We start from the raw sequence: 14181 nt of genomic DNA on the forward strand, positions 1-14181 counted from the left end.
TGTACATATATATATGTGTACATATATATATGTACATATATATATGTATATATATATATATATATATATATATATATATATATATATATATATATATATATATATATATATAAACTGGTACAGTCACTATATATGCACATATATATGCGTTTATAGTGATTTGATTGTTGAAAAACAACAAACAAAAATTTTATCGCAATTTTATTTCAAAGCTCCACCATGTTTGTTTATTGTTAAAAAATCAAAAAATGTATTTGGATAGTTTACACTGGGTTTAAAGTTCACCAAGAAGTTAGCAAATAAAGTAGCGAAAAATTTTTTTCCAATAAAGTATTATTTATTTATATATATATATATATATATATATATATATATATATATATATATATATATATATATATATATATATATGTAGTTTTATATTGTTGCTCTTATTTCACATATAGATAGTACTTTTATTTCTTGGTGAGCATAGCTCACCAAGAAATAAAAGTTCTTTGAATTTCACCATTTTTCTTTTTTTAGCGATTCATTTCTCAACAACATCTATTTGTTGATAGCATCTTTATGTATTTTTGATGTATCAGCACTGTCGGGTAAAGAGGCCAGATAGGATCTCCAGCGAGATAAAACGAAACAAGAAAAGTTCTGAATATAAGCATTTTGTCTCAACTATCTAAATTGGATCAAAAAAAAATTCTGTAATGAATATGATATGCATTTCATACGCATGTTCTTGTCAGAAAATATTTTTCCAATAATAGATAAGAACTTTTTTTATCCCTTGCCCCAAGACTGCGCGAAAAATGCAATATAAATTTATATTTGGTTTAAACAATTTATTTTTATTTAGAATTATTCTCGAAAGACTAGTTGTTGTTCTACAAAGAAAGACATGTTAATGACACATTTTTAATGTTATCGAAACTTAAGAACGTGTCATTCTACATTATCTTTTTGAAAAGTTATTATTTAATAATAAATTATAATAATAAATAATAAAAAGTAGATCACAGCTCTCGCATAAATCTTAATTCAAATGATGCATTGCAGGATTTGATTTACGCTCTTATTCAACGCAGAAATTCATTTAAATAAACTAAATACGAGACATTTTTTCTAACTCAGAGTACAAAAGTATACTAAAAATATTGAATACTTTTCTAAGCTCTTTTGCGTAACAATATTACCATATAAAAGATCATTAGAGGTCGATTACATTCCTCAAATAATACTATTGATTCCACTGAAGCTTTTAGCACTTTATTTAATCTAAGTATTTGAAACTAAAATTATTGGAAAAATTATGCATTTATTAAATATATCTGTAGCGCGGAGGTTAAAAACACATTATTGCAAATTTTCCATGCATTTTTGAGGGTATTGATATACTTTTTGTGATATTTTCTCTAGTTCTGAGTTGGAACCACTGATCTCTATAATAACTGGATAGCGCATCTCAAATATCAAAATTCACGCCAAAATCGCCATATTGGAAAGCCCCAGAACAATGAAATCTGATATGTGTGATAAAGCGATAAAGCGATAAGCCGAAAAACAGAACTTAAAGCTTACGGGATTAAAATTTTTGGGGCTTTCCAATATGGCGATTTTGGCGTCAAAAAATAAGAAGTTTTGCTCGGAGTTGCGCTATCCAGTTATTATAGAGATCAGTGGTTGGAACTGAAAACGCCACATTTAAATTGACTCCCGAATTGGAAAATAAAAAGTTGTTAAATTTTACGCTTCTCTCCTGTAAACTATAAAAAATATGGCAAGTTCCCCTAATACCTCTGAGCAGCATATATATTTATTTAAAAAAAGGTTGCTTTATGTCGTTATGGGATATTGTGGAATGCAAAGTAATTGTTTAAAGTTTACATTAAAACCAATTATCTCCACCAATCAATACTAAATATTCATCGTTTGAAAAAGATAAATGAATGATTTTTAGTTTAGCTGCCAACAGTTAAAATCGAAAGTGCTATCTAGCATGGTAGCAACGGAGAAATCACAAATCAAAACTTAACAAAAATCTAATAGGAAAAAGTAAAGGTTTTAGATTTGTTGATAAATTTGGTTTTGGGTCATTAGGAATCTTTGATCATGGCAGAATCGTAAGTTTTTTCAAACCGGGTTTGTTAAGAATTAAATTTATCTAAAAATTATGAGTTATATACTAACACAATTTTCTTAATAACTTTTTTGTTGGAATATGTAGCTGGCTAAAGTTTAAAGAGTTTTTTTAAAAATCTTGTTTGTTAAAAGCTTTCAATTAAATTATTTGGGTCCTAATAATTTTTATGTAAATAGTATATAGTTAATTAAAGGTTTTTCTTAAAAAGTTTTTTTTTAGCTAGCACATCTACTTACAAAAATTCTTTGCTAGATAAGAAATGATATAATAATTCATTCATGAACAAACATTTATGAACATTCTTTGCCCAGTTTTCTTAAAGAAAGCATTTTATAGTTTGTCATTTAGTTTAAAAAACTTTGGTAACTTGACCAATAAATAAAAGAGTTACTAAAAAATGCAAAGGATGCAAAACTTGTATCATAAAATGTAAAAAATACACATACATACATTTGTATATACGTACGTACCTACATACATACATACATACATACATACATACATACATACATACATACATACATACATACATACATACATACATACATACATACATACATACATACATACATACATACATACATACATACATACATACATACATGCATGCATGCATACATCCATACATACGATTGTTGGAATGTGAACCTCTACACTGTGCAATTCAAGTAAGTCACTAAAAAAAACACAACTAAAAATATTTGTATAACAAATTACTGAAGGAATTTTCTATTTTACATAATTTTCACTTTTATTTTATAATATTCTTTTAGTGTCCGAGTAGCTGTCAGAGTGAGACCATTTAACTCTCGGTAAGTATTATAAAAACCTAAATAAAAGTTTATTGTTTTTGTTTTTTAAAGTTGCTATTTTTTCTTGTAATATTTTCCTTAAACAGTTCTTGTTAAAATAAACGAAATTATTTATTATTTTAATTTTAAAGAGAAAAAGAGCGTAATTCACAATGTTGCTTAAAAATGATAGATAAGATGACACAAATAATTGATCCTGAAAATCCAGGTATGTTTGATAATTCAAACTTTTTACTTTTCTTAGGATTCTTAAATAGAATTTTTTTTATTTCTGTTTTTTTATTTTATTATTTTTTATTTTTATTGTATCTAGATCAGCCACCAAAAGAGGTAATTTTATTATTATTAAAGAAGAATTCATTTACTACAATGTTAAAACTATTTTATGCTAAATAATGCTTCGTTTTTGTTTAAAATTAATGTTTTAAGTTTAAAATAAATGAAATAAGTGCGCAATCTTGTTCTCAATAATTTAAGTGTCTATCTAATTGTCTGTGATCTATTACCTGCTAACTATTATCCTAATATCTATCTTTCATGGAAAATTAATAGACAATGTCCAAAATTCTTATCATTTTAAGAATTTTCTGTCAGCATATTATATTATTAATAAGAACAAACATAGCTTTTAAAAGAGATACTGAAAAATTGTTTTATGCAATTATTTAAAAACCTTTTTATAAAGCTTTTCTTATAAAAAATTTTTCCACACTTTGTGATACGATTTAATAGGATGCCCACTTTATTAAAAGACTATGGAAAAGTTTTTAAAGTTTTATGTATGTTATTACTTATATTATGTCATACATACATACATACATACATACATACATACATACATACATACATACATACATACATACATACATACATACATACATACATACATACATACATACATACATACATACATACATACATACATACATACATATGTATATGTATATGTATGTATATGTATATATATATATATATATATATATATATATATATATATATATATATATATATATATATATATATATATATATATATATATATATATATATATATATAGATATATATATATATATATATATACATATATATATATATACATACATATATATATATATATATATATATATATATATATATATATATATATATATATATATATATATATATATATATATATATATATATATATATATATATATATATATATAAAGTAGGGCCTATAACTTCTAAATTATTCTTTGAAATTTTTGTAGATAGAGACTTTCAACTTTCAACCTTACTTTCAGCTTAATTGATGGTTTTGGTTTGCAAAAAAAGATATTACATATCATTTTACCCAAAAGTTTCAGAGTCTTTCCATTAAAACTGTTTTTACAAAAGGTTTAAAAAACTTGTGATGAAATAAATTTTGAAATGTCTGAATTTTTTGAAAGTATAAAAGTAAAATCAAAACAATACAAAATTTTCTTTAGGTGTGCTTTTTAATAAGAGATCTCTTGTAAGTTATTATGATGACAAAAATAGAGTTGCTTAAATTTGTTTTACTATAAATATTTGTTCAAGTTTATCAGCCTTATGGGTTCTTTTGTTTTGCAAAAAATTAATCTTATTTTAGGATTATGCAGGTAAATTTTTAAAGATTGGCCAAAGTTCTTAGTGTTAATTGAATTTTAGGAAGACTTAATATAAGAGTAAAATGTAAAACAATTTTTAAACCCTTAAAATTGACATATTTAATGTTTAATTAAATTGAGTTACTTAAAGTAATTTACAGACTCAATAGTAAATTTTATGTTTTTAATAAGAAAGCTTTGTTTAAAGCAAGAATAAGAAAAAGTGAATAATATTCTTGATTAAACTTGATTTCAATTTAAAGTGATTTTTCATTAAGAATAAGAAGTTCTTACTTTTATAGTTTTTCTCTTTTCCCTATCTAACCTTGAGACCAGTCTCTTTTAAATCTTTTATCCTTGTGATCTGATAGTATGAGTTTTTTTTGTTTATTTTGAAACTATTCAAGTCAAAATTAGCTAATGAAGAGAAACTTTCTATTTTTATCAACAAATTATGTAAATATATTTTTGTTAGAAGAAAAAGAAAATCAAATTATTGTTCTTTTATTTTTAGTTTTCTTTTGATTTCTCCTATTGGTAAGTTTTAACGTTTCTTTGATTTTACTATACAATCTAACATTTTACATCAGTTGTATGTTGTTTCACTTATTTTATTTGAAAACATTTTGTAGGTCTCATGATCAGTTTGAAACTGATGAAAATGGAATTTTTGTTGGCACAAGTCCTCAATATGCTGATCAGCGAATGGTTTTCAATGATCTTGGGCAAGGGGTTTTAAACAATGCAGTTCAAGGTAAATAGAAGTGGTCATCTTTGGTTTCTTTTATCATCAAACATAGGAAAGAAAGATTTTTTTAATTAAATTACTCTTTGAAATTTATGGATTTTGTAAAATAGTTTAAGAAGAAATATTTAACCTGTGTCAAAGAGTTAATAGTTAAAAGAAAACAATAACTTTCAATTTAAAGTTTACTTTTAAACTCTAATTGTAAAAAAATGAAAAAAGTTTGGGTTGTTGTGGAGCTGCAAGCAGGAGTTTTCACACAATCAACTAAATTTCATTCTTTATCAAAATTTTTTTTTTCGATTTTCTTTTAGGTTTTAATTGCTCCCTGTTTGCTTATGGTCAGACTGGTGCTGGGAAAAGTTATTCAATGGTTGGTTATGGTCCTAATAAGTAAGTTTCACATAACAGAATTTTATTTACATTTTTTGAATTAGCAGCAATCTTTTTAAGATAAGAATTAATTTTTCAATTTTTTACCACTATGGTTAGAAAATAAGTTTTTACTATTGCATATGTTTTTGTATTTTGTTTTTAATTTTCAAATATTTTTGAAAACTTTGTATACTTATTAGAGGAATTGTTCCCATCACATGTGATGAGTTGTTTAAGCTTATTGAGCGGTCTACTTCTGATATTGTAAGTTGTTCAAACTATAATTCAGATTAGTTGAAGTATGAAATTTTGCGATATAAATTTATTTTTAAAATGTATTTTGTTTTAGAAATATCAAGTTACATTTAGTATGCTGGAGATCTATAACGAGCAAGTTCGTGATCTTTTGACCCAGGATAATCCAAAAGGTGGACTTCCTGTAAGATTTTTTAAATCATATTTTCATATTTTATTACTTTTTTTACTAAGTTAAAGATATAAAAATCAATGTGTGCTATCCAATGTATATAACCATAAGTTTCTTCTTTTACCAATATATGGAGAAAAAAACAACATAGAAAATTTTTTTAAACATTTGAAGCAACTAAAGATATATTAGATAAGTGTCTTTTCTCATAGGTACGTCAAAATCCTAAGCTTGGCTCATTTTATGTTCAAGGATTGAAATTTGTTGCAGTAGGAAGTTATAAAGAGATAGAAGCAAGAACTGAAGAAGGTATTTTCAGTAAAACAATTTTAATATATATCATTTTTGAATTCAGTTTAAACTATGATATTTCAATACCATTTTGATTCTCCAATTAGTAGTCAATTAGAATTTGATGTTTTGTGTTAGGTACTGCAAATCGAACAGTAGCATCAACACAAATGAATGCTACAAGTTCACGTGCCCATACAGTAGTAACTATACAGTTTGATCAAATTGAGAAAAATTCTGCTGGAGAAGAAACTAAAAAACAAAGTGTTATAAATTTAGTAGATTTAGCTGGTATGTAAAATTTAGTGAGTCATATTGGCTGTAAATTGTAATTTTCAGTAATGCTTAACTGAATTTTCCTCAATCTTTTTTTTTATTTTTTAAAGCTATTTGGGTAATTGAATTTGTTCTACTACTCATTCTTTAATTTTTTTGAAGCAGTTAGAAATGTTGTGTTATTTGTTTAAATTAGCATGTTTTCAATCATAATGCTTTGGGTAAAATCTTTAATATTGTATTTTTAGGTTCTGAGCGTGCTGATTCTACAGGTGCTACTGGAGATCGTCTTAAGGAAGGAGCAAACATAAATAAATCATTATCTTCACTGGGTAATGTGATCTCTGCACTTGCTGATCTTTCAATGGGTAAAAAAAAAGTTTTGGTTCCATATCGTGATTCAGTGTTAACTAAGCTGTTACAAAATGCGCTTGGTGGAAACAGTAAAACAATCATGATAGCAGCTTTGTCTCCTGCAGATATCAACTATGATGAAACATTAGGTACTTTAAGGTACATGTTTAAACTCTAAGTTATTATAGAAAAAAGAAAAAGGTTTCAGCTGTTACAAATTCTATTAAAGTTTTCCATTCTTAAAGAATGTTTACATTTCTTTTTGTAGAAATTGCTGTATATATGTAAAAGAACTAAATGTTATAAAGATATAATTATACATCATTTGTAAATTTGATCATGGTAGATATGCAGACAGAGCAAAGAAGATTAAAAACAAAGCTGTTGTAAATGAAAATCCCATGGATAAACTCATTCGTGAATTAAAAGAGGAAAATGAGAAGTTAAAAAAGGCTATGCAGAGTGGTGACTTCTCTTCATTGATGGGTGCTGGTGGTGAATCTGGAGGTGGAATGACTGATGAAGGCAAGACTTTTATCTTCATGGTTAATTTTGTTTAAATTGATTTAAAAATTTATTTGTAATGAGAAATGCATTTCATTAACTTTAGAAAAAGCTCAATTGCGGAGAGAGATGGAAGAAGAAATAAGAGCTCAACTTGAAGCAAATTCATCTGCAATGATGAACTGGGATGACAAGGCATGAGCTTTCTAAATATATTAGTATCTGCCTAAAAAGTTTATAATGGTTAAATACTATATGTTTTATATCTTCTTTATTTCTTTAATTTTAGTTAAAAGTTGCTCGAAGTGAAATTATTGAAGTAGATACTAAAGCAGAGCAAGCTAAAAGAATACCCCATCTTGTAAACTTAAATGAGGATCCTATGCTTTCAAGTGTTATTGTACATTTCTTGAAAGAAGGTGAGTACTTTGTAAGTCTCATTAATTGTTGTTGAGGATTGATGAGCACTTTGATTTGTGTTAGCTTATTTTTTGCTAAATATAATATGGTTTTAGGCCAAGTTCGCATTGGAAGAAAAGAATCCAGCCCAGATATTGCAATGTCTGGTTTAAGGTTGTTAATAATTTTTTTAAACTACTGAAATTTACATCAAAAATATTTTTATCCCATATAAGCCATTCATTGTTTTTTTTTATATTTTATATTTTGATTTCCTGCAACTTTGTGTCTTATGTTTACCATTGAGTGTTCAAACCATTACTAACCATTGAGTGTTCTTTTGTGCAGTAATGAGCCTCTGCCCCACATTTTTTGCACTTTTTCTCTTTACTAAACTTAGTTTTGTTTGTTTTTCTATTTAATTAAACTTTTCTACCATAACTTATGTTTATGTAGCTTATAAAATACTGAACTTAAAATGAATTGTTTCAAAATTGTTGCTAAATTTGATCTTTATATGGAGAATTCATAATAAGATTTTTTTTTTAAAGAAATAGTGATCTGATTGTATGCTTCATTTTGATTACCTGCTTTTCACATCTAGTATATCAAGCGAACATGCTATCATAACAAATAAAAGTGGAGAAGTCACTGTTAAACCTGCAAGTTCTGGTGCAAAGACAAAAGTAAATGGCATTATGATCACTGGAGAGCAAATTTTAAAACATCATGATCGTCTGCTATTTGGTACTTTCCTCATTTCAAATAAACATTTCAATAAATTTCAAAGTAACTCTCGCTAAGAATAAAAAAAAAAACTTTATTTTTTTAGTTTGATTTTTTAAATTTAATTTAGGGTCCAACCATATGTACTTTTTTGTTAATCCATTGAAGAAGGATGAGGGATCTCCAGAAACTGTAGACTGGGAGTTTGCAAATAAAGAAATAGCACAAGCAAAAGGGTTTTCAACAGCAGGTGGAGCAGGGCTTAGCAAAGGTATTTGGTAATTTCATAAAGATTTTAAAAGAATATCTTAGTTAAGAAATTTTTAGCAATAAACAACCTTTTCAAATAAAATTTGGTTTTGTAGATCAGGTTCAAGCACAAGAGCAAGTGTTGGAACTATTACCAATGGTTAGTGAAGTAAATGCCATCAGTGAGGAGCTGGACAAGCAAATGTAAACCATTACTTTTTTTTTACAGAATAAAAAAGCATAACTTCTATTTATATAAAGAGCATCATTTAACTGATTTTTTTTTTAATGTTTTTTGTTGTTTTTTCTAGCTCCTAAGTTTTCTTTTTAAACTTTGTTTTTGAAAACTTATTTTTTTACTGATTGGTTTATTTCTTATAGGTCATTTGAAGTGATCTTAATATCAGGTGCTGCTCAAGGTGGCAACGCTGATAAAGGAACAAAGTATTGATTTAGATAATGAATTGTTATAATGACATGCTAAATATTAAAAAGCTATTTTAAAAGAATATCTATTGGTTGTTCTTTTCAGAGTGGTAGTTAAAATGAAGAATTTATTAAATGATAACGTTTGGCTCTGGGAAAGAGGAAAGTTTACTAATAGAAGGTATTTAATGCAGGTAAAATATTTAAATTATTTTAAAAATAACAATTTAAAAACAACCACATTTTAAAAATGTTAAACTTTTTTTTTTTTTAAATCATGCTAAAATAACAACAAAAAATTCACAAAATAATGTCTTTGTTAACATTTAACAACCTGTTTTTTACATTCTAATATCTTATTTGTCTGTTCTCTAAGGATATGTATCAGCGCTTCTTGGATGGTGAGAATGTTAAATCAACCATTAAGCAAGAAGATGATCCTTTTTGGGAACCACCAGAGGATGTGTTAATAGGAACTGCAAATGTGTTCTTGCAAAGTTTGTCTTATGCACTAGACTTTGATGATAAGCTTGCAATTACAGATTATAAGGTTTAATGATCATAAAAATTGAAATTTAATATTTTCAGTTTCAAGATCTTGTTTCAAAATTAAGAAAATTTTTTCAGGGTTCAGAAGAAGGTAATCTAGTGATAAGTGTAGTTCCTTGTACACAGCAGGGAAAAGCACTTGATGAAGATTATTTTGTTGATGATCCGAAAGATCTGCTAGGAAAGCCCTATTACTTTAAGGTAACTCTAATTATTTGCCATTAAGTATTTGATCTTAATACTTCTAAATATGTGTTTGCATCTTTAGAAAATAAACTTTTAATACTTTTATTGTGGGGAAGTTGTAGGTTTTGGGAAAAAAAAAGTTGGGAAATTGTGTTGTAATTGTAGGGTTGTTTACAATACTATCATACCAATGTAATAGTAAAAAAGGTTTAAGGAAATAGGGGTGTGAGGGTTAAATGGAAGTAGTGTGGAGGTTAGGGATTTTGTTAAGGGTCTTGGGACTGTTTGTTTAGGGAAGAGTACAAGTAATTGGTAAAAGTTTTGTAGTTGTTCCTGAATGTATACTTGTTAAAATGGTTCTTGTGTAATGGTTCTCTTGTATGCGTAATGGTTAAAATACTTTAGCTTTCTTTATCATTATTTTAATTGAGAATAGATTTGAACTCTAAAAACAAACAACAATTGAAATTCTTCTTATTTCCAAACTCTTGAGACTAATAATCTTAAACTTAAGCAAACTCTAGTGGTGGGTAAACATTTAAACATCTTATCAAAAAAGAGTCAATCATTGATTAATTTTCAAACAATCAGTTAATTTGCTGTTTTTGAAATGAAAAGAAATTTTTGACAACGTATAGAAATTGTTTTTATTTTCAACTGGTGTTAAAGAAAGATGGAAGATGCTGAGAAATGTAAACCAATAATATAATTTCAGTGCAGTAGCCTGAATGCCATTTACAATGTTGTCTGATAAAATTCACTCTGAAGTTTGAAAGCAGTTTTTTATTAGAAAGTAAAGACAAATCCAAGTGCAAAAATTTTTCACTTAAACTTTAATTCATCAACCTCAAATTTTTCATATCATTTAGAGCACTAACATTTTGTCAGCTAAAATTGTTCCAAAAAAGTCGAAAACTGCTGCCTAATTTAATAAAATAAGTAACAATGCTGAAGGGGTATTAGCTTAACAGCTGTAGATCATATTCTTTTTCTAACTTTGACCATTAATAAAGATGTTAAAGATGGCTGGAAAGCTCAAGGACTAAAAATCCCCAATGATCAAGATCCTATAAAGGCAATTGTTATAAACTACAAAAACTCAATAATGTTAAAAACTGCTCAAGAGCTTAAGCAAAAAAAAAATAAATGAAAAAAGGTTATCTCTGTGATATTCTTTATATGAAAAAGTAAATGAAAAAAGATTATCTCTGTGATATTCTTTATATGAAAAAGTAAATGAAAAAAGATTATCTCTGTGATATTCTTTATATGAAAAAATAAATGAAAAAAGATTATCTTTGTGATATTCTTTATATAAAAAAATGTTTAGCAATCAATCAGCAAAAATCTCAAGAAAAACTAATCAATCATGAGGATAATGAAAACAAAGCTGATTCTGATTATGATTTACAAAAAGAGTTGAAGTCTGGGTATTAAAACAAGATGAAATTCTCTAATCAGTTAAAACAAGAATTAAAAAATATTATTAAACAGATTTGACTTTAAAAGAAAAAGAAATAAAATCAATCTCTGATTTTGTTCAGGCTCTTGATGTTGAAGAAGTAAATGTTATGGTTTTAGGGAATAGAAACTGTGATCTGATAAAACTATTTTGTTTTCACTACAAAATTTTAGAGAGAAAAATATTAACGTGAGTCAAAATTTATTTACTGTTGTTTCTGAGAGAATTAATAAAGCAGTAAGAGAAAAATGAGTCGTTCAGTGGACAAGTTGATTAATTCCATAAAACAAAAAGTTAAGAAATGCAATGAAATAATGTACATTATTTTTTAAAATTCCTTTTATATTATAAAATCTTTTTGTCATTTAATGGTGTTAATCTCTATTATTCAGGAAAGTTAAATATAAAAAGTTATTATACCAAGTCCTTTGACACTTAAATTTATGTTTCAAAAAGTGGAGTTGATTTGTGCACTGAACAGCTCATACGTTTACTTCTACATGAGGATAACCAAAGGAAAAGTGAACTCGTCGTAAAAGTAGCATCTGAGTGTGAGTTTGAATCCACTTTTGATATAAAACCAGTGAGAAAAAAAACTAAAGCGGAAGAATTAGCAGAAATAATCTCACAACTTCCTTATCTTGAAGAACTAAAGGACTAATTTGTAATTCATCCCCAAAAACATTTTGACTTATTGAATATGGATTGTTTTTAAATGTGAAAAGCACTAGAGAAAAACTAAGCTATTCAGAAAAGAAAAGTAAGTCTTTCCCCATCTTCTTTAGAAGCAGAAAGAAGTTTTAATGCTACTGGTTAGTTTGTTACTGAGTTACAAACTTGTTTAAACTTATGTTTTTGAAGATCCTATCTAATGAAAAAAGAGAAATAAAACCTCAATAAGTAGCAGTATGCGTTTTATAAATCTTAAAAGTTCATTTTTTAACCTTAAATGAAAATTATTTCATTAATTTTATGGAAATTAAAATACCGATTAACTTACCATCCCTAAAAAAGTACAACTTTTTTAAATCTTCAGGAATTCAGCTAAGTAACACAGCGCCCACTTCTTTTAAATAAAAGTTGTCATCTTTATTTTGTATTAACAATTTTTTTGAACTTCGTTAATTATTGTTTGTTTCTCATTTCTATATCAACTTATCTTTTTTTTGACAGGTATAAATACATTTGCGTGAGACGCTTTTTCCTAATTGCAGTCTTTATGAAAATGACATTTCATTAGTTTATTTTACCGGAGCAAAATAACGACATTTGTTTCTTGCTACTTGCTACAAGACTCTTTCTTTCTTTGCTTTTTTTAATTACAATTTTTTGAAACAATCTTTTCAGGTTTTGTTACGCAGTGCAGAAGTACATAAATCTCGCTACTCTCATGGTTTGTATGTAAAGTTTCTTACATTTGGAGAAAAGACTCCGATTCAAACACCTGTAATAAATGGAACATTATCTCCGCAATTTAACTTCTCAAAAATAATTTCTATGCCCTCTATAACTGACGATCATTTGAACTGGTTTGAACACGGATGTTTGTCGTTTAACTTATACGGCAAGCAAAACCCAAACGCTGTTGATCAGAGATTGGCCAAAATGACAACTAAGGTAGAAAACTTTGAAGAAACGTTTAACATTACATGTTTGTCACTCTCCGTTTTAATTATTCCCTTGATGTAGTCCGTTATGTTTTCTCGGTCATGAGTTTTATTATACTAAACTTGCTATTTTCATACATCGTGTGTACTATTAAAACGTGCTGCTACTTAAGGAAATTACAGTGTTTTTTTTTACGTTTTTCTAAGGAACTTCGTCAAATGGAATCGATGCAAAATAATAAAAACATGGCAAAACATGCCAGCTTTAGAGAAAAAAGCTTTGGAGAAATCGCTCAGCTAAAAAGTGAAGTGATACTTTATAAGAGAAGATATGAGAGAATGAAGCAAAAGGAAAAGCGTATTCAGGTATGTGCACTAAGTGTATTTTCAAGTTTTTAAGAAATTTTCTTAAGAAAATTCTCTGGACTATTACATTCCCGATCTTTTAAAAGCAGTTTTCTGGTTTTAGGATTTGGTAAATGAATGGGGTAAAAAGGAAGACAAAGATAAGGATTTTGCTGCATTCCATAGGGCCGTTCAAACAGCGGCCTTCTACGAACGAGGAAAACTCAAGTACAAAGTCAATCTTTTGCAATCGGTAAGTTGACTTATCTTGAATTGACTTAACTGAGTTGTTTATGAGATAAAGTTACAATCTTTTATACTCCTACCTAATTATAACTTAGTTTTTAGTTGCAGCCTTTATTATTGTTACTAATCTTGTTTTTTTAAAGTATCTTAAAAGTCAGCCTGGTGTTGCAGAAAATGGCGGAAAAATTAAAACAGATGACGTTAAAGTTCCGGTTGGCAGCAAAGCATGTTTAATGCAATAAAATTATATTTATATAAATTATATATATTCATACATATCAAATAAATTATATAATATTTTAAACTATTTTTAACTTAGACTAAGTTTAAGTAAAAAAATTCCTTGTCGTAAAACGGAAAGCATTTGATAACTTTTTTTTGTAAGATTTTGCTTTTCACATAAAAGTATTATATAACCAAAAAAGACTTAAAATTATTATATATTAATATTA

At 26.9% G+C, this 14181-nt stretch overlaps 1 protein-coding gene across 1 annotated transcript; it reads left to right on the top strand.

Moving 5' to 3' along the window:
- The first annotated feature begins 1964 nt into the window (after nt 1-1964).
- Nucleotides 1965-14102, top strand: LOC149882890 (kinesin-like protein KIF28). The gene is made up of 27 exons (XM_090099932.1): nt 1965-2117; nt 2911-2949; nt 3081-3157; nt 3263-3279; nt 5077-5099; nt 5195-5316; nt 5622-5700; nt 5883-5946; nt 6032-6121; nt 6322-6418; nt 6539-6691; nt 6925-7189; nt 7377-7555; nt 7641-7729; nt 7824-7953; nt 8050-8107; nt 8538-8680; nt 8790-8930; nt 9025-9112; nt 9290-9352; nt 9441-9528; nt 9711-9884; nt 9962-10084; nt 12879-13148; nt 13346-13504; nt 13608-13736; nt 13873-14102. The coding sequence occupies exons 1-27, from the start codon at nt 2107-2109 to the stop codon at nt 13969-13971; spliced, it is 2970 nt and encodes a 989-aa protein (XP_089956058.1). The 5' UTR covers nt 1965-2106; the 3' UTR covers nt 13972-14102.
- Nucleotides 14103-14181: the final 79 nt, after the last annotated feature.

This window comes from Hydra viridissima, unplaced genomic scaffold (assembly GCF_058129835.1).
Source record: "Hydra viridissima isolate aposymbiotic clone 2 unplaced genomic scaffold, HvirCarnegie_v1 scaffold_10, whole genome shotgun sequence".
Taxonomy (NCBI): domain Eukaryota; kingdom Metazoa; phylum Cnidaria; class Hydrozoa; order Anthoathecata; family Hydridae; genus Hydra; species Hydra viridissima.